The sequence below is a fragment of the Somniosus microcephalus genome, chromosome 1 (genome assembly GCF_052327205.1).
Source record: "Somniosus microcephalus isolate GS21.2 chromosome 1, FLI_Smic_1.0, whole genome shotgun sequence".
Taxonomy (NCBI): Eukaryota; Metazoa; Chordata; class Chondrichthyes; order Squaliformes; family Somniosidae; genus Somniosus; species Somniosus microcephalus.
In genome coordinates this window covers 3972651-3994505 of record NC_140987.1, presented here as the reverse complement: position 1 = coordinate 3994505, position 21855 = coordinate 3972651, and the positions used below count along the sequence as shown (strand labels likewise).

The window sequence follows — 21855 nt, the reverse complement described above, 5'->3', positions numbered from 1 at the left end:
CTATCTGCACACGACTAGGACCACTGATGTATACCGTGGACATCGGAGAAAGCATAATAAGGCGCCATGCTGACCAAATCATAGAGTCATCCGAAAAGGGACAACCTACACCACAACTCTATACGCCTAACGATGAAGTAGAGATACCCATATCTACCTCCGATCCGGTGATACTGGAACCCGATGAACCCGACACTGTCATTCAAGCCGAATCAGCCTTGCCAAAAGAACCGACTACACCACCAGAAACTACTACACCACCGAGGCGTTATCCGGACCGAGTCAGGAAGCCTCCTGAGAGACTGACTTAGAATTAATTAACTACAGCAATGTGTATATTATTTTTCTTATAACATGTAATTAATAATTACTTAAAATATGATGTACCGGTTAGCTAAAAGGGGAGGAATTGTAGTGTATGTGCCTTTAAGAGCCCCATGTGTGCTGTAATGCCGGTAATGGCCACTCAGGCTACATAAGCCTGTATATTGTGTTATATCCGTTAGTACCCCCCCAGACTTTGCTTAGTAAACACCTATGAACCAACTCCTGTCTTCAGTGTCTCTATCAACACACGGACACTACAAGTACCATCTCTTTCGTGATTTTAATCATGTTTAGCTCCTCCCCCCCTATAGCCCCCTGTTTGACCAGTGTTGGGATATTTTTAGTGTCCTCTACTGTAAAGACTGATACAAAATATTTGTTCAGCGTTTTTACCATCTCCATGTTCCCCACCACTAATTTCCCGGTCTCATCCTCTTAGGGACCAACATTCACTTTAGCCACCCTTTTTCTTTTTATGTAACTGTAGAAGCTCTTGCTATCTGTTTTTATATTTTTTGCTAGTTTACTTTCATAATCTATCTTCCCTTTCTTAATTAATCTTTTAGTTATTCTTTGCTGGCTTTTCAATGCTTCCCGCTCTTCTATCCTCCCACTAGATTTGGCTACCTTATATGCCCTTGTTTTCAGTCGGATACTATCCTTTATTACTTTACTTAGCCACGGATGGTTGTCTTTTCTTTTACGCCCCTTTTTCCTCAGTGGAATATATTTTTCTTGAAAGTTGTGAAATATGCGCTTTCCCCATAGCCCTGTAAATGTTTTCCTTTTGAAGTCTATAAACAGTTCTCTTTTTTGAAAGTCACTATTGAATCTGCGTCAGGCAGTGCCTTCCAGATCAAATCCTTTCTCAACAGATGTGTTTAATGGTTCCACAAGGAATCTCCGTCATACCTGACTTGGTGATTGAGCTGGTTCTGTCTTGCTTCCTGTCACGAGGTGACATACTGATCTTTCTCTTCACACTGGCAGAGCTGGGTATGCTCACAGAACCTGCGGGCAAGAAAAATGTTTGAGAAGGATGTACGTCCCAGGGGGAGTGTGGGGAGAGTGGGATGGAGATCCCAGGGGGGAACAGAGGTACATAATGAGGTCATTCATTCCCTCAAACCTGTTCCACCATTCAATGAGAATGTGGCTGATCTGTACCCTAACTCCATTTACCCACCTTGGCTCCATATTGCTTCATACCCTTGGCTAGCAAAAATCTATCGATCTCCAATTTAAAATGATTAATTAAGCTTGCATCTACTGCTATTGTGGGAGAGGGTACCACACTTCGACCACCCTTTGTGTGAAGAAGTGTTTCCTAACTTCTCTCCTGAATCGCCTGGCTCTGGTTCTAAGGTTATGCCCCATTGTCCCAGACTCTGTTTCTGTTGCACTGTTCATAGTTTTTCCACCATTTAAAATCCATCTAGCCCACTCACTTAAACTTTGTAATTTTATGCTCCCATCAACACCACCAATCTTTGGGTCAGCAGCAAACTTGGATATATGGCTCTCTATTGTGTTATCTAAGTCATCAATCTCCTAACCAAGTCCATAATTTGCCTTCAATTCCATGAGCTTTAATTTCAACTAATATTATGTGGAACCTTGTCAAATGCCTTCTGGAAATCCATATAAACTACATCCATAGACATTCCCCTGTCTACAACTATAGTTACTTCCTCAAAAAATTCAATTCGGTTCATTAGATGTGACCTACCTGCTACAAATCCATGTGGCTCTCACTAAACAGCTCAGATTTTTCTAACTGTTCAGTCACTTTGTCCTTAATTATAAATTCCAAAAACTTCCCCACAACAGATGTTAGACTAACATTTCTATAATTTCCTGGTTTCTCTCTCTCACCTTTCCTAAATAATGGAGTTACATTTGCAATTTTCCAATCTAAAGGCACAATTCCTGAAACGAGAGCGCTTTGGAAAATTATGGCTGAAGCATCTGCAGTTTCCTCACCTAATTCCTTTAAATAGAATATACGGCCCAGAAACAGACCATTCGGCCCAACCAGTCCATGCCGGCGTTTATGCTCCACTCGAGCCTCCTCCCGTCTTTCCTCATCTAACTCTATCAGTATAACCCTCGATTCCCTTTTCCCTCATATGCTTATCTAGTCTCCCCTTAAATACATCTATACTATTTGCTTCAACCACTCCCTGTGGTAGCAAGTTCCACATTCTCACCACTCTCTGGGTAAAGAAGTTTCTTCTGAATTCCCTATTGGATTTCTTGGTGACTATCTTACATTGATGGCCTCTAGTTTTGCTCTTCCCCACAAGTGGAAACATTCTCTCTGTATCCACTCTATCAAAACCTTATATAATTTTAAAGACCTCTATTAGGTCACCCCTCAGCCTTCTTTTTTCAAGAGAAAAGACCCAGCCTGTCCATCCTTTCCTGATATGTATACCCTCACATTTCTTGTAAATCTTCTCTGCACCCTCTCCAGTGCCTCTATATCCTTTTTATAATATGGCGACCAGAATTGTATGCAGTACTCCAAGTGTGGTCTAACCAAGGTTCGATACAGGTTTAGCATAACTTCACTACTTTTCAATTCTATACCTAGAAATAAACCTGTTAGATCCGTGATTCGGAGAGTATGCTGTTATTCAATAACCACACGGATGCTGTAACTTAACAATAAACAGGTATTTACTGGAGTAGGGTAGTCTCAAGACTGGGGGTACAGAGGCATGCTCAAGGCTTATATACAGGTGTGGTCACTGCCGGTACTACAGTATACAGGAGCTGTAAAAGTAGTTCCCTCTTAAAGGTACATACACTACAATTCCTCCCCTTTTAGATTAGCAGTACCCATAAATATACAAATAACAATTAACACTTTAACATGTACATTAAACAACAATAGTCCATTTATAGATTCAGTCTTTGGGGCGGCTTCCTGATCCTTTCGGGATGGCGCCTTTCCTGAGGTTCTTGTTCTTGGTGCGGAGGTGATTCTGGCCCCTTTTCGTCGGTTAGTTCATCGGTTTCCACTGCTGCTGGTTCGGAGGTAGATGCTACCAGTATGTCGGGTTCATCCCCAGGTACGCGAGCCATGGGGTTGACTCGTTCCTGTGACTCTAGGATCTGGTCGACGTGGCGTCTCACAATGTTCTCCCCGACATCCACTGTGTACATTAATGGCCCCTGCCTTGTGCATATCGTTCCGGGTTGCCATTTCTCTGTTCGGTAGTCACGGGCCAAGACTGGTTGTCCTACGTTGAAGCTCCTTGTCGGCTTCTCATTGATGTGCTGGAATTGTCTATCCTCAACATTTCTTCGCACATTTGGTCTGAGCAAGTCCAGATGAGATCTCAACCTTCGATTAAAGAACATCATGGCCGGGGTCTGGTTGGTAACTGCATGTGTCGCGTTTCGGTAGGCTAATAAGAAATTGTCCACCTTATGCTGTAGTGGAATTTCATCATCGCACATGGCCTTTATCGCCTTCTTAAAGGTTTGTACGAACCTCTCAGCCAATCCATTTGTGGCTGGATGATACGGGACGGATGTGTGATGCCTTACCCCATTCCTTCTCATAAATTTTCGAAACTCTTCGGATACAAACTGTGGTCCATTATCAGAGCAAATCTGCTCTGGCAAGCCGTTCCTGGCAAATATGGTCCGTAGGACTGCAATCGTTTTCTCTGTAGTGGTTGAGGACATTTTTATCACCTCAGGCCATTTCGAATGAGCATCCACTGCTATTAAGAACATTGAGTCTATGAATGGACCAGCGAAATCAATATGCACCCGTTGCCATGGAGAGGAGGGCCACTCCCATGGGTGTAGAGGGGCATGTGGTGGTGCATTTTGGACCTTCTGGCATCCTGAGCAGCTCTTGGTTAGGTCTTCGATTTGTTGATCGATTCCCGGCCACCACACATAAGCCCCAGCAAGGCTTTTCATTTCCACTCCCCCCAGATGACCTTCATGAAGCTCATTTAGCACTCTCTCCCTTAACTTGGGTGGAATCACCACTCTGGATCCACACATCACTGTCCCCTGGCATACTGACAGCTGTTCTCTTCTGGATGAGAATGCTGGCAACAGTGAGTCGCCATGTGTTGGCCATCCCCTCACCGTCAAATCATATACCCGAGACAGCGTCGGATCATTGCGGGTCTCCTTCTCTATATCCGCGTTTGTCACTGGCAATCATTCAATTATGGACGAATAAAATATCTCGATAGGGTCCACTGCTGGTGCTTCCTCCACAGTAGGCAGTGGCAGGCGCGATAGCCCATCAGCGTTTCCATGCTGTTTCGTGCCTTTATATTCTATTTCATATTGATTCGCCCCTAGAAACAGGGACCATCTTTGTAACCGTTGTGCAGTTATCACTGGAACGCCCTTCTTAGGATTAAAGATGGAGACAAGTGGTTGGTGGTCAGTCAGCAAGGTGAACTTCTGCCTATGCAGAAAGTGGTTGAATTTTTTTACTCCCCATACTAGGCTGAGGGCCTCCCTGTCAATCTGGGCGTAGTTGCGCTCGGCTGAGGTTAGTGACCGAGATGCAAAGGCTACTGGCCTCTCCAACCCGTCTGGGAATTTGTGTGACAGCACCGCTCCAATACCATAGGGTGATGCATCACATGCCAAACGAATTGGTAGTGCTGGGTTGAAATAGGCCAACACCTCTTTTGATGTGATCAATTCTTTACACTTCTGGAAAGCTCGTCTGCGTTCGTCATTCCACTTCCATGGTACCCCTGTTTGCAGTAGGGTGTTCAGTGGGTGTAATACCGTGGACAAATTTGGTAAGAACTTATGGTAGTAGTTTACCAGCCCGAGGAACAACCTCAGTTGTGACACATTTTCCGGTGCTGGAGCCTTGACTACTGCCTCAATCTTTTCAGGGGACTTATGTAACCCCTCTTCATCGATGACGTGGCCACAATACGAGATCTGCTTCTGGAAAAACTCGCACTTGTGGCGATTAGCTCGTAGCCCATATTCCTTTAATCTGGTGAGCACCTTCTCCAAGTTGGTGAGGTGATCACTGTCATTTTCGCCCGTGACCAGGATGTCGTCCAAATAACACTGGGTCCCTGGAATCCCATGCAGGACTTGATCCATAGATACATATAGATACATAGAAGATAGGAGCAGGAGTAGGCCATTCGGCCCTTCGAGCCTGCTCCGCCATTCAATGAGATCATGGCTGATCATCCAAATTCAGTACCCGGTCCCTGCCTTCTCCCCATATCCCTTGATCCCTTTAGCTTTAAGAAATATATCCAACTCTTTCTTGAATATACTTAATGAACTGGCCTCCACCGCCCTCTGTGGCAGAGAATTCCACAGGTTCACCACTCTCTGGGTGAAGAAATTCCTCATTTCAGTCCTTTAGACTATGACCCCTGGTTCTGGACTCCCCGGCCATCAGAAACATCCTTCCTGTATCTAGTCTGTCCAGGCCTGACAGAATTTTATAGGTTTCGATGAGATCCCCTCTCAATCTTCTAAACTCCATTGAGTATAAGCCCAATTGACACAATCTCTCCTCATACGTCATGCCTGCCATCCCAGGAATCAGTCTGGTGAATCTTCGCTGCACTCCTTCCATGGCAAGAACGTCCTTCCTCGGGTAAAGCGACCATAACTGCACACAATACTCAAGGTGTGGTCTCACCAAGGCCCTGTACAACTGCAGCAAGACATTCTTGTTCTTGTACTCGAACCCTCTTGCTACGAAGGCCAACATACCATTTGCCTTCTTAACCGCCTGCTGCACCTGCATGCTTACCTTCAGCGACTGGTGTACAAGAACACCCAGGTCTCTTTGCACTTCCCCTTCTCCCAATCTATTACCATTCAAATAATAATCTGCCTTCCTGTTTTTGCCACCAAAGTGGATAACCTCACATTTATCCACATTATAGTGCATTTGCCATGTTTCTGCCCAATCACCCAACCTGTCCAAATCGTGCTGGAGTTTCACGACATCCTTCTCACAGCATACCCTCCCCCCCAGCTTTGTGTCGCCTGCAAATTTGGAGATATTACATCCAATTCCCTCATCCAGATCATTAAGGTTGGGGTCCTACGACCGATCCTTGCGGTACCCCACTAGTCACTGCCTGCCACTCGGAAAACGACCCGATTATTCCAACTCTTTGCTTTCTGTCCGCCAACCAGTTCTCTATCCAAGTCAATACCTTGCACCCAATCCCATGTGCCTTAATTATGCACGCTAATCTCCTTTGCCAAATAGCCGGAGCCGATGCTACCCCGAACACCAGCCGGTTGTATTGATAGAGACCTTTATGACTGTTGATCGTAAGGTATTGTTTCGAGCCTTCTTCTACCTCCATTTGCAAGTACGCCTGGGCTAGATCAATTTTGGTGAAGCTTTTACCTCCAGATAGCGAGGCGAAAATATCCTCAATTCGTGGAAGCGGATATTGTACCGTGTGAAGGACTGGGTTCACTGTCACCTTAAAATCCCCACAGATGCGGACCTTCTTTGGTTCCCCAGGCATATTACTCAACGACCTCTTCATTACAGGAACGATGGGTGTAGCCCACTCGCTCCAGTCTATTTTGGACATGTGGTAAACCACTTTTATCGTTCACTATCGTTACACTATAGTTATCACTGTTATATTGTTCTCACTGTTCTCACTGTTGTATCACTATACGAGGTCGCCTCTTGTCACGCTGTTATACCTGGGCTGACCATCACTGACTCCGCCCATGGCTCCACCTACCTGCCCAGGTATAAAGGTAGTCGACTGGCTGGTATTCCTTCTTGTTGGATCCGATCACCCATGAGGGTGGGCTCTGTTATTTAGTCAATAAAAACCTATAGTTACTTTCCTAACTCGTCGCTTTTCATTGGACGAATTGATAGGTATATCAATTTTATTGACTAAATTTTAAGATGTTTGACCAGCCAGACGCCCAGCCACAACAGCCACAGCAGCCTTCAGACGCCGAGCCACAACAGTCACAGCAGCCGGCTTGGCTGCGAGCCCTCAGACCACCGTACCTGGATCTAAATCCACGGGCAGCGAACTCAGCCCTCGACTTCGATCACTGGCTGGGCTGCTTTGAAGCCTACCTGGAAGAGTCCAGCGTGCCTCAGAGATCCAAGCTAAGAGTCCTGAACGCCCAACTGAGCCCTAAAGTATTCGCGCTCATCCGGGACCTTAAAACATACGAGGACGCCATCAACCGGCTGAAAAGACAGTACCAAACCCCGGTAAACCCCATGTATACCAGGCACCTCCTAAGGTCCCGCCCGCAACTGCCAGGGGAGCCGGTGGAGGAATTTTTACGGGTGCTACAAGCACTCGGCAGAGACTGTAACTTTAAAGCAGTAACGGCGGCAGAAAATACGGAAGACAACGTCCGCGATGCCTTCGTGAAAGGCCTACGGTCCGACTACTCACGGCAGCGATTACTGGAAGCAAGGGACCTCGACCTGGACAAAGCTGCAGCCCTCGCTCTCTCCCTGGAGGTGGCCCATCGGGACCAGGAGGCGTTTTCCAGGTACTGTTCGCGACCCTGGGACTCGGGCCCGACCCCTACCACAATACCCTTCACCGCGCCGCCCCCGGGACCTACCTCAACGTCGGCGTCCCGGACCCGATCGGGACCGCCACCCCCGGTACCGGCTCCGACATCGGACCCCCGCGGCTGCTTTTTCTGCAGCCAGGAGAAACACCCGAGGCCGTGCTGCCCAGCTAGGAACTCCACCTGCTCAACCTGCAGGAAGAAAGGCCATTTTGCTAAGGCCTGCAGGAGTGGATCTTCAGAGGCCAGCAGTGCCTCATGCGAACTGTGGGGGCGGCCATCTTCCTTCAAGGCAACAGAGGCCAGCATCCCCACACGTGAGTCATGGGGGCGGCCATCTTTGATCAAGGCAACCAACACCAATAGTGCCTCATGTGAGTTATGGGGCAGCCATTTTGTCCAACCTCGTGGGAGACGCCATTTTACCCACCACGCTCGACTGCCACCGTGCCTCCGGACCCAACGACCGCCTCACCCGCAGACAACAACGACTCGCTCAACTACACACTAGCCTCCGTCACTCTGGATCAAGCCCGCCCGCATCACCTGTCCAAGTCGATGATGGACATCAAAGTAAACGGCCACGCCACGACCTGCCTGTTCGACAGCGGAAGCACGGAGAGCTTCATCCACCCAGGCACGGTGAGCCACTACTCCCTCCCTGTCCTGCCAACGCGCAACCGAATCTCGATGGCATCGAGGTCCCACGCCACGGACATCAGCGGCTACTGTGCTGTGACCCTGTCGGTTAAGGGTACGGAGTATAAAAACTTTAAACTCCTCGTCCTCCCCCAGCTCTGCGCTGCCGTCCTACTAGGGCTGGACTTCCAATCCCACCTCCAAAGTGTCACCCTAGCATACGGTGGACCCCTCCCCCCACTCACAGTCGACAACCAGCGGATGTTAAACCGCCCACCCCGTAACACCTGCAGCCTATCCACCCTCAAGGTCCCGCCACCTTCCCTGTTCGCTAACCTAACCCCCGACTGCAAACCCGTCGCTACCAAGAGCAGGCGGTACAGCGCCGGGGACAGAGCCTTCATTAGCTATGAGGTGCGGCGCCTCCTGAAAGAGGGCATCATCGAGGGGAGCAGCAGCCCCTGGCGTGCCCAGGTCGTGGTCGTTAAGACCGGCGATAAAAATCGCCTGGTCATCGACTACAGCCAGACCATAAACAGGTACACCCAGCTGGACGCATACCCCCTTCCCCGCATATCTGACATGGTCAATCAGATTGCACAATACCGAGTATTCTCGACCATCGACCTTAAGTCGGCCTACCACCAACTCCCTATCCGCCCTGAGGACCGCCAGTATACAGCCTTCGAGGCGAACGGCCGTCCTACCACTTCCTTAGGGTCCCCTTCGGCGTCACCAACGGGGTTTCGGTCTTCCAAAGGGAGATGGACCGGATGGTTGACCAGAACGGGCTGCATGTCACGTTCCCCTATCTAGATAACGTCACCATCTGCGGCCACGACCGGCAGGACCATGACGTTAATCTGGAGAGATTCCTCCGTACGGCCCAACGGCTGAGCCTCACCTACAATAAGGAGAAATGTGTGTTTAACACCTCGCGCCTTGCCATCCTCGGCTGTGTAGTAGAGAACGGAGTCATCGGCCCCGACCCCGAAAGAATGCGTCCCCTCATGGAGCTACCCCTCCCCCACTGTCCAAAGGCTCTGAAGAGAACCCTGGGGCTCTTCGCCTACTATGCCCAATGGGTGCCCAATTATGCAGACAAAGCCAGACCCCTCATGAAGTCCACATCCTTCCCCCTTACGGAGGAAGCGTGCGCAGCCTTCTCCCTCATTAAGGGAGACATCGCCAAGGCCACGATGCACGCAGTGGACGAGTCCATCCCCTTCCAAGTGGAGAGCGATGCATCCGACTTCGCCCTAGCCGCTACCCTTAACCAGGAGGGGAGACCAGTGGCCTTCTTCTCAAGGACCCTACAGGGCCCTGAGATCCGACACTCGTCGGTCGAGAAGGAGGCCCAAGCGATTGTGGAGGCGATACGACGCTGGAGGCATTACCTGGCAGGCAAACGATTTACCCTCCTCACCGACCAGCGTTCGGTCGCTTTTATGTTTAATAACAAGCTGAGGGGCAAAATCAAGAATGACAAGATATTGAGGTGGAGAATCGAACTATCCACCTATGATTATGATATCTTGTACCGGCCAGGTAAGCTGAACGATCCCCCTGATGCTCTGTCACGAATTACATGCGCCAGCGCGCAAAGTGATAGACTTCAGACCCTCCACAACGACCTCTGCCACCCCGGGGTCACCAGACTTTACCACTTCATTAAGGCCCGCAACCTGCCATACTCCATCGAGGAGGTCAGGACCATGACCAGGAACTGCCAGACCTGTGCCGAGTGCAAACCGCACTTCTTTAGGCTGGACAGAGCAAGCCTGATCAAGGCCACCCGCCCCTTCGAGCGCCTGAGCATCGACTTTAAGGGGCCCCTCCCGTCCTCTGACCGTAATGTGTACTTCCTCAACATCGTTGATGAGTACACCCGTTTCCCCTTTGCCTTCCCCTGCCCAGACATGACCAGTACCACGGTCATCAAATGCCTGAACGACCTCTTCGCCTTGTTTGGGTTCCCAAACTATATACATAGTGACCGGGGCTCCTCCTTCATGAGCGAGGAACTCCATCAGTTCCTGCTAGCGAGAGGTATTGCTGCAAGCAGGACCACCAGCTACAACCCCCGAGGGAACGGCCAGGTGGAAAGAGAGAACGCGACGGTATGGAAGGCCGTCCTCTTAGCCCTAAAGTCTAAGGGCCTCCCAACCTCCCGCTGGCAGGAAGTCCTCCCGACAGCGCTGCATTCCATCCGGTCACTACTTTGCACTGCCGTTAACGCCACCCCCCATGAACGAATGTTTGTTTTCCCCAGGAAGTCGACTACGGGAACCACTCTACCAACCTGGCTGACCTCTCCGGGGCCCGTCTTGCTGCGAAAGCACGTGAGGGCCCATAAAACGGACCCCCTGGTAGAGAGGGTGAACCTCCTGCACGCCAACCCCCAGTACGCCTACGTGGCCTACCCAGACGGGCGGGAGGATACTGTCTCCTTACGAGACCTCGCACCCTCGGGCACTCCGGAGACACCACCTTTACCCCCCCCCACCACCCCCCCAATCCCAGCCCAGGTAGACGGCATGCCGGAACCCCACGAGCCTTCGCCGGAACCCCACGAGCCTTCGCCGACCACGCAGACACCAGCATTAACACCGGATAATGCAACACCGCCGCTGCGACGATCGGAGAGGCTTACGAGGCCTCCGGACAGACTGACATACCAGAACTGGTAGTACACTTCACCCCGCCGGACTCAAATCTAAACAAGGGGTGAATGTGGTAAACCACTTTTATCGTTCACTATCGTTACACTATAGTTATCACTGTTATATTGTTCTCACTGTTCTCACTGTTGTATCACTATATGAGGTCGCCTCTTGTCACGCTGTTATACCTGGGCTGACCATCACTGACTCCGCCCATGGCTCCACCTACCTGCCCAGGTATAAAGGTAGTCGACTGGCTGGTATTCCTCCTTGTTGGATCCGATCACCCATGAGGGTGGGCTCTGTTATTTAGTCAATAAAAACCTATAGTTACTTTCCTAACTCGTCGCTTTTCATTGGACGAATTGATAGGTATATCAGGACAGTACTCCTGAACGTTCCAACCCTTCCAGCTCTGCTTCGACAGCTGGTCTGATCGCATAAGGCACTGGTCTGGCCTTCAGAAACTTTGGGCTTGCATTTTCCTCTATTTTAATCGCTGCTGTTATGCCTTTTAGTGTTCCGAGTCCCTCCTGGAACACTTCTTTTGCGTCAGTTAGCATTTTTGACAGTCGTCCAGGTGTGACGTCGTCATCCTTTTTGGCCTCAACCTTCAGTGCCTGTATGGAATGCCAATCTAATTGTATCTTCCGGATCCATTCACGTCCTAGCAGTGGTGGTCTTCCATCTGGCAATACATATATGTCCATTTTAGGTATTTCCTGGCCTTTGTATATCACTTTCACCCTTATTTTTCCTTTGGGGTAGACTTTTTGCCCCGTGTATGTCTTCAAGACAATCTCTGCAGCTTTCAAGGGTATATGTGAAAATAGCCGCTTGTAGTCACAGAATCACAGAAACCCCACAGTGCAGATAGAGGCCATTTCGGCCTATCGAGCCTGCACCGACACATATCCCACCCGATCCCCGTAACCCCTACACCAACACATATCCCACCCTATCCTCGTAACCCCACGTATTTAATCCCCCTAACACTAAGGGTCAATTAATCATAGCCAATCAACCTAACCCGCACATCTTTGGACTGTGGGAGGAAACCGGAGCACCCGGAGGAAACCCACGCAAACACGGGGAGAATGTGCAAACTCCACACAGACAGTCACCCGAGGCCGGATTCGAACCCGGGTCCCTGGCGCTGTGAGGCAACAGTGCTAACCACTATGCCACCGTGCTGCCTTTGGTTTATGACTGTTAGGGCTGATCCTGTGTCCAATTCCATTTTCACTTGGACTCCGTCTATCTTGAGTGTAACCCAGATAGTCTGGTGATCCTCCATTTTGGTTCCCTTATGTAGTTTCAGTCAACCCAGCTCCTTGCTTCCGGAGTCTGTGTCACTTTCCTGTTCGTCTGAACTACTGTCCATCACCTTGTGTACCTTTTTGTACTTCTCCTGTGGAGATTTCTTGCTGTTGGTTTTCTTCCCAGACCTGCAGACTCTTGCTATGTGTCCTGCTTTTCCACACTGTCTGCACACTTGGTCCTTCAACCAACAATCCTTCTGGTCGTGTGTTGTTCTGCCGCAGCGATAACACTTCCCTGTTCCATAGGACATTTCATTGGTGCCATATTCTTGCGGTCTCCGTTGTATCTCTGCAGCGCCCCTTGCGGCTGCTTCGTGTGATATTGCCATACTGAAAGCCTTGTCCAGCGTAAGATCCTTTTCTGATAGAAGCCGTTTCTGGGTTCCTTGACTTTGCAGCCCACACACAAACTTGTCCCTTAACGTATCTGCTAGTCCCACTCCAAACTGGCAGTGTTTCGATAGCTTGCGCAGTTCCGTTAAGTACTCAGCATTGCTTTCGTCTTTGTGTTGGTTCCTTTTATGGAACTTAAATTGTTCTGCTATCAGCAGCGGTGTGGGGTTTAAGTGGTCCTGTAGGATTGACACTATGCTTTCGAAATTCTTGTTCACAGGCTTCTCTGGGGTTATTAGGTTTAGCAGTAACCCATAAGTTTTTGCACCCATGGAATTTAACAAAACCAGTGCTTTCCTAGCATCTGGCACTTCATTCGCCCTGCAGTACACCTCAATACGTTCCACATATGTCGCCCAATCTTCGACTTCATTGTCAAACGTAGAGATACTGCCACTCTTCGGCATCCCTGGGTGTGATTTAACTGTCAAAAATGGCGTCTCCCGCTCTCTCCCTTCTTCTCCGCTGGCACAAAATGGCGTCTCCCGCGCTTTCCTTTCTTCCCGTGCTCGCCCTTCTTCTCCGCTGCGGCTTCTAAAAATGGCGCCTCCCGCGCTCTTCCTTCTTCTCCGCGGCTCAGTGGCGTCTCCCGCGCTCTCCCTTCTTCTCCCCGCGGACACTGTTCAGCCCTTGAGCCCTGGCTGTGCTCTGCGCATTTTTTTTTTCTGTGCGCCTTTCCTGTTTCCACCGCTCGGTCCTGAACCCGGCTGCTGCTTTACCCTCTCTCTCTCCGTTTTGTTTTTCCTCAACGCTGATCGGTTTTCAACCCCCGGCTGCGCCCTGTGCGCTTCACCCTCTATCTTACCCCGTCGACGCTGCTCGGCTTTTTCTCCACCAGCCGCCACTGTCCGTGAAGGGTCTGCGCTGTACCCGTCGTCAGTCTGTTGCTGATCATCGTGGCTGGGGAACCAAGCCCGGCTCTCCACAGCCTCCCCTGCGATGTTCACTCTCTGTCGGACGACTGGGCGGTTGCTCGTGGTCGACGCCCGTGCTTCTGGCCTCGACTTTCTTCCACCGCCCTCCCGGAGCGAATCCTCGAAGGGAAATGCAGAGTTGCAGGTAGATTCGAATCGACACTCGTCGCCACTGTTAGATCCGTGATTCGGAGAGTATGATGTTTTTCAATAACCACACGGATGCTGTAACTTAACAATAAACAGGTATTTACTGGAGTAGGGTAGTCTCAAGACTGGGGGTACAGAGGCATGCTCAAGGCTTATATACAGGTGTGGTCACTGCCGGTACTACAGTATACAGGAGCTGTAAAAGTAGTTCCCTCTTAAAGGTACATACACTACAAAACCCTAGTGCTTGTTTTTTTTTAATGGCCTTGCTAACCTGTGTCGATACTTTTAGCAATTTGTGTATTTGTACTCCAGATCCCTTTGTTCATCTACCCCACCCAGACTCGCACCCTCCAAGTAATAAGTGACCTCCCTATTCTTCCTACCAAAATGTAATACCTCACAGTTATGTGTGTTGAACTTCATTTGCCAATTATATGTCCATTCTGCAAGTTTAAAACTCTGGGGTGGAAACCATCAGGTCTTGGTAATTGATCTTTTGTGCCATTATTTTTTCAAATACTATTTTGTTGCTTACGTTAAATTCAGTGAGTTCCAGTCCTTGATTCTTTATTAGTTTCGCTGGAATGTCAGGTTTATTATCCTCTTCCTCTACTGTGAAGACTGACACAAAGTATTCATTCAACAAGTCTGCCATTTAAAATAACAACAGAAAACGCTGGAAAAACTCAGCAGGCCAGGGCAGCATCCGTGGAGAGAGAAACAGAGTCAATGTTTCAGGTCGATGACCTTTCGTTCTGATGAGCTACGGGGATCTGGGGTTTCATTCATGCGAATTGGTGTCTGATGAGCCTGTCATGGACAGCCCGTCCAGAAGGCAGATTGTCTTGCTGCCTCCACCCTCCCTCCTGTTCCTCCTCGTCCTCTTCCTCCTCCTCCTCCTCCTCTTCATCCTCCTCCTCATCCTCCTCCTCTGCCTCGTCGTCCTCCTGAGGTAATCTCACAATCCTGCACCCCCATGACTGTGAGGAAGTGCTGTGAGCAGAAGCCTTTAACAAATAAAGAGTGACTTCTGCACTTGAATCAACACTCCCTGTCACTAAAACAACTTGAAATAATTCAAGAAAGCTGTTTCAGTTGCAGGAAGTAGCAAACAGGCACTGAAACCGCAGAACCATGTTAGGTGCAGCTAATTGGGGATGGTACTTTTAAACATCGCTGCTGCAGCCTGCTTCCTGCTGGTAGACGCCAGCTCTCCCTGTCGTTGTTCTGTGCTGCTGTTAAGGTAAGTGGCTATAACGAAGTTCGGAGATCGGACGTCCAGTAAGCGTTGCACACTCACTGACATCATGATCTCGGTGATGGCGAGGTCCCCGGTGATCTACTTCAGCGGCAGCGCCACCGGCGACACCGATATGGTGTACGGCGCTGGAACCGGCATCAGCTGTCAATGGCGTTTTAATGCCATCTTGTGGTGCTAACATGTGACGCAAACCACACGAATTTCTCCCACTTTTGTGTCAATCTTGATATCCATCACAAGTTTCTTTCGCATTACCGTTTTGCAGCTCTATCTTCTTTGTCTTCCTTTGCTGTTCTTTCTATCTGTCCCAGCCCCCTGGATCTACATTATTGTTTGAACTATTGTATGCTCTTCCCTTTAGTTTCATGTTACCTCTCGCCTCTTTTGTCGACCATGGCTGTTTCATTTGGTAAGTACCGGGGTACAAACTGGTCCTGTATTAAGTTAAATTCATTTTTAACACCTCCCACTGCTCATCTGTAGTTTTACCCGATATGAGTATTGACCAGTTTGCTGTTGTCAGTCTGTCTCATCCTGTTAAAGTTAGCTTTACCAAAATCTAGAATCTTAGTAACGGTGTTACATTTCTCCTTTTCAAACCTACCATTGAATTTGATCATATTATGATCACTGTTAGATAAAAGTTCCCTCACTTTCGATTATTAACTAAGTCTGGCTCATTACTCATTGCTAAATCTAGAATGGCTAAATCTTGTTGGTTCCAGAACATATTGCTCCAGAAAACTATCTTAAATGTGCTCAAGAAATTCACTGCCTTTCTGACTGAGCTACTCTGCTCTTCCCAATCTATATGAAAATTAAAGTCTCCCATTAAACAGTTCTGCTTTTGCTGCAAGCTTCTCATAGGGTCAGAGGAGGAAAAATTCGGTATCGCCCTATTTGGGGCGCCGTTGTCGGCCGTGCGCAAAGTTCAGCGTCTGGCGCTAATTATCGCCTCCGACAGCAAACTTGGCTTTTATCGCCCCTGGGGGTGATTGGAGCACTAAATCAGGCGCTTCACACCTGTCTTAAGGCGCAAACGCCGAGGAGCGAGGCGCTACCTCAGAGTGTTGGCGAAACAAGGACGGGCAAATCAAAATAAACCTGCAAAGTGCTGCTCAGTACTCAAAACTCCTTCACACAGCGTTGAATCTCTCCAGAAGTCTCTCTCTCTCTCTCTCAGAATGCATGGTGCAAAAATGTCACCGACAAAAAAAGGTAGGAAGTGGTCGCCTTTAAATAGCGCTCCCCCCAGTCCCTTTCTGACAGCAAAACGCTCTCCTCAACCTGTCGTTGCTAGCGGCAGGCGGTAATGCAGGGGGCGCCACTCAATATCCGGTCCGGGGCGCTAACGGGGCGTTGTGCACTCGACTGACGTCACAATCTGCTGGCGCAGGAGATCATGGCGGAAGTGTTAAGCGCCGCCGCAAAATGTCTAGATAATTTCGTGAGCGGCACAAACATCGCCGCGCCCGGCCTCTAGTTGCTTTGCGCCCCAATTGGCGCCCTCTTAAGGCGCTAATGGGAGGCGCAAGCAACTGAATTTTTCCCCCATAGAGTTATACAGCACAGAAAGAGGCCCTTCGGCCCATCATGTCTGCGCCGCCCATCAAGCCCTGTCTATTCTAATCCCATTTTCCAGCACTTGGTCCGTAGCCTTGTATGCTATGGCACTTCAAGTGCTCATCTAAATGCTTCTTGAATGTTGTGAGGGTTCCTGCCTCTACCACCCTTTCAGGCAGTGAGTTCCAGATTCCAACCACCCTCTGGGTGAAAAAGTTTTTCCTCAAATCCCCTCTAAACCTCCTGCCCCTTACCTTGAAACTATGCCCCCTGGTTATTGACCCCTCTACTAAGGGGAAAAGTTCCTTTCTATCTACCCTATCTATGCCCCTCAACATTTTGTACACCTCAATCAGGTCCCCCCTCAGCCTTCTCTGCTCTAAGGAAAACAACCCCAGCCTGTCCAGACTTTCTTCATAGCTGAAGCGCTCCAGCCCAGGTAACATTCTGGTGAATCTCCTCTGCAATGCAATCACATCCTTCCTATAGTGTGGCAACCAGAACTGCACACAGTATTCCAGCTGTGGCCTAACTAGCATTTTGTACAGCTCCATCATAAGCTCCCTGCTCTTATATTCTATGCCTCGGCCAATGAAGGCAAGTATCCCATATGCCTTTTTAACCACCTTATCTACCTGTACATGCACACCAAGGTCCCTCTGATCCTCTGTCTTTCCTAGGGTCCTACCATTCATTGTGTATTCCCTTGCCTTGTTAGTCCTCCCAAGATGCATCACCTCACACTTTTCAGGGTTAAATTCCATTTGCCACTGTTCTGCCCATCTGACCAACCCGTCTATATCATCCTGTAGCCTGAGGCTTCCCTCCTCGCTATTTACCACTCCACCAATTTTCGTGTCATCTGCGAAATTACTGATCATACCTCCTACATTCATATCTAAATCATTGATGTACACTACAAACAGAAAGGGACCCAGCACCAATCCCTGCGGTACACCACTGGACACAGGCTACCAGTCACAAAAACAACCTTCGACCATCACCCTCTGCCTCCTGCCACTAAGCCAATTTTGGATCCAATGTGCCAAATTGCCCTGGATCCCATGGGCTCTTACCTTCTTGACCAATCTCCCATGCGGGACTTTGTCAAAAGCCTTACTGAAGTCCATGTAGACTACATCAACTGCACTACCCTCATCCACACACCTAGTCACTCCCTCTCAAAATTCAATCAAATTGGTTAAACATGACCTCCCACTGCCAAAGCCATGCTGACTATCCTTGATTAATCCTTGCCTCTCCAAGTGGAGACTAAGGCCTAGAAATTCAGTAGAGCCACGTTTGGGGCGCTACAGCATGGTGTTCGCTAACTTTTGCGCCCGGGCAAATTAGCGCCACCTTCACCAATATTCAGTTGCATCTCCCCAAGAGGTTGCTGCTGCGCTAAAGCTGTCAGGAATGACCCAGGTTCTGCCTCGCCTCGCCACCAGAGGGCACCACGAACTCTTAATTGTTTCCTTCTTTATTCTTAATTGTACTCACCTGTGCATGGTTATATGCCGACTATTTAAGTGGTGCTTAGTTTATGTTCATTGCTCAGTCTTGAGTTTCACTGCCTTGTGATCTTCTTGCTGGCCTGCTAGCCTGTATTTGTGCTGTTGTTATTTTGTTTATTTCAAGTAAAGTCTATCTTTGTTTTTGCAACCTAACCTCTGCCTCAGTTTGCCTTCCTGCAGTTGGGTTCACCAAGTTCCATTCCTCACAGCAAGACTGAGCCAAACATGGACCCAGCAGAGAAGGACCAATGGCTATGACAAGTCTTTGAACAGCTACAACTGGTCTTGGACGAACTGCGGTGCCTTGCCACGTCATTCTCCCGAAGCCAGAAACAGCTGGAGGCCCTCGTCATTGCTTTCCATCAGAGCCAGAGTCAGGCGACCCAAGCTACTCCAGCACCATTACCCGTTCCTCCGGTTTCGCCTCCCCCTCTGAAAGAACCCCGATTACCTGCACCCGAGCGCTACGACGGTAACCCAGGAGGATGTCGAGGCTTTCTAACCCAGTGTTCCCTGGCTTTCCAACTGCAAGGTTCATTATTTCCCAGTGACCGTTCCCAAGTGGCCTACATCATTTCGCTACTCACCGGCAAAGCACTTACCTGGGCTACGGCCGTCTGGGAACAGCAAACTCCGGCATGTTCAAACTACCAACTTTTCTCTGAGGAAATGAGAAGGGTCTTTGATCATCCTGTCAGTGGGAGAGAGGCATCTAACAAACTGCTTCGGCTTCGCCAGGGGGCTCGTAGCGTTGCGGACTACGCTATTGAGTTTCACACTCTCGCTGCAGAGAGCCAATGGAATTCGGAGGTGCTCAGCGCCACTTTTCGCCATGGTCTCACGAATGAAATCAAGGACGAACTGGCTTCCAGAGATCCGGTGAGTGATTTGGAGTCTCTCTTTGATATCTCCATTCGAGTGGATAATCGTCTCCGTGAGAGGCGAAGAGAACGCCACTCCTTTTTCATCCCGCTTCCGGAGACAAGAGCCTTCCCTGCTTCGAAGCCATCCGAGAACCTCCGAGTCATCCAGAGTCCATCTTTGACTGATCCAGAGGAGCCCATGCAGTTGGGAGTAACTTGTCTCTCGCAGCCTGAACGTGATCGCCGAATGAGAGAGGGATCTTGCCTCTATTGTGGGGAACCGGGCCACTTTTGCTCTTCTTGCCCAAAGTTGGTGGGAAAAGCCAGGGCTCGTCCAGGATGAAGGGCCCTGAGATGAGCGTAGCCGTCCCTCCCGGCCCCACTGTTTCTAGGGTCCTGCTGGCATCCTCCCTTTTCTGGGGCAATCAACAACATGATCTTAAGGCCCTGGTGGATTCTGGGGCCGATGGTAACTTCATGGATCTGGGTTTAGCTAAACAGCTCAAGATTCCCCTGACCCATCCAGATCACCCCCTCACTGTTATCGCCCTGGATGGAAGACCCCTGGGCTCCGGAACTATTCACCATCTTACTGCCCCCCTGTGTTTGGGCGTGGAAGGACAACATTTTGAGACCATCCAATTCTCCCTTATCCACTCTCCCGAGTTTCCATTAGTTCTGGGTTACCCTTGGTTGGCCTGCCATAATCCACGCATGGATTGGGCCACCGGCCGGCTTACGGAATGGGGCTCCGCCTGCCATACCACCTGTCTTCGCTCCAAGTCTCTTTCCCAGCCCCAGGAGTCCCCATCGCACTCTGAATTGTCCCGAGTGCCTCCCGAGTATGAGGATTTAAACGAGGTCTTCAGTAAGGTTCGAGCCACATCACTTCCCCTTCATAGGCCATATGACTGTGCCATTGACCTCCTGCCTGGGACATGCCCACCTAGGGGTAGGACCTTCTCCCTTTCTGCTCCAGAGACTGCCGCCATGGAGGATTACATCCGTGACGCCCTCGCTGTAGTGTATGTGCCTTTAAGTCAGAACTACTTTTACAGCTCCTGTATACTGTAGTACCGGCAGTGACCACACCGGTATATAAGCTTTGCGCATGCCTCTGTACCCCCAGTCTTGAAACTACCCTCCTCCAGTAAAGACCTGTTTATTGTTAATGTACAGCATCCGTGTGATTATTTAATAACAGCATATCCTCTGAATCACGGATCCAACAGTGGTGACGAGTGTCGATTCGAATCTACCTGCAACATAAAAAAAAGTGTCGAGGCCAGGAACACTGGCATCGACCACGAGCAACCGCCCACCCGTCAGGCAGAGATTGAACTTCGCAGGGGAGGCTGTGGAGAGCCGGGCTTGGTTCCCCAGCCACGACGAGCAGCAAGAGACCGACGACAGGTCCAGCGCAGACCTTCCCGAGCAGCAGCGGCTGGAACCGACCGACGGTGGAGAGAAAGCCGAGCAGCGTCGACGGGGTAAGACAGAGGGTGAAGAGCGCAGGGCGCAGCCGGTGTTTGAACACCGAGCGGCGTCGAGAAAAAGAAAACAAACCGGAGAGAGGGTAAAGAAACAGCCGGGTTCTAGACTGAGCGGCGTCGAAAAATATAAAAAGAAGAACGCGCAGAGCACAGACAGTGCTCACGGGCTGAACAGGGTCCGTGGGGCGAAGAAAGGGGAGATGCCATTGAGCCGCGGAGAAGAAGGAAGAGCGTGGGAGGCACCATTGAGCCGCGGAGAAGAAGGGAGAGTGCGGGAGACGCCATTGAGCCGCGGAGAAGAAGAGAGCGCGGGAGACGCCATTTTTAGAAGCCGCAGCGGAGAAGAAGGGCGAGCGCGAGAAGGAAGGAAAGCGCGGGAGACGCCATTTTGTGCCAGCGGAGAAGAAGGGGAAGGGCGGGAGGCACCATTTTTGACAGTTAACTCACACCCAAGGATGCCGAAGAGTGGCAGTATCTCTACGTTCGACAATGAAGTTGAAGATTGGGCGACATATGTGGAACGTATTGAGGTGTACTGCAGGGCGAATGATGTGCCAGATGCTGATAAAGCACTGGTTCTGTTAAATTCCATGCGTGCAAAAACTTATGGGTTACTGCGAAATCTAATAACCCCAGAGAAGCCGGTAAACAAGAATTTTGAAAGCATAGTAGAAATCCTACAGGACCACTTAAACCCCACACCGCTGCTGATAGCAGAACGATTTAAGTTCCATAAAAGGAACCAACACAAAGACGAAAGCAATGCTGAGTACCTAACGGAACTGCGCAAGCTATTGAAACACTGCCAGTTTGGAGCGGGACTAGCAGATACATTAAGGGACAAGTTTGTGTGTGGGCTACAGAGTGAAGGAACCCAGAAACGGCTTCTGTCGGAAAAGGATCTTACGCTGGACAAAGCTTTCAGTATAGCAGTATCACACGAAGCAGCCGCAAGGGGCGCTGCAGAGATATAACGGAGACCGCAAGAATATGGCACCAAGGAAATGTCCTATGGAACAGGGAAGTGCTATCGCTGCGGCAGAACAACACATGACCAGAAAGATTGTTGGTTCAAGGACCAAGTGTGCAGACAGTGTGGGAAAGCAGGACACATAGCAAGAGTCTGCAGGTCTGGGAAGAAAACCAACAGTAAGAAATCTCCACAGGAGAAGTACAAAAAGGTACACCAGGTG

At 49.7% G+C, this 21855-nt stretch overlaps 1 protein-coding gene across 1 annotated transcript in view; it reads right to left on the bottom strand.

Moving 5' to 3' along the window:
- Positions 1 to 21855, bottom strand: part of LOC147123896 (sperm flagella and cilia-associated protein 2-like) — a 536137-nt gene that overhangs the window by 220064 nt on the left and 294218 nt on the right. The window contains exon 20 of the mRNA XM_086002564.1: positions 1240 to 1338. Within this exon, the coding sequence (XP_085858690.1) occupies positions 1240 to 1338 (99 nt within the window). The remainder of the gene's footprint in view (positions 1 to 1239; positions 1339 to 21855) is intronic.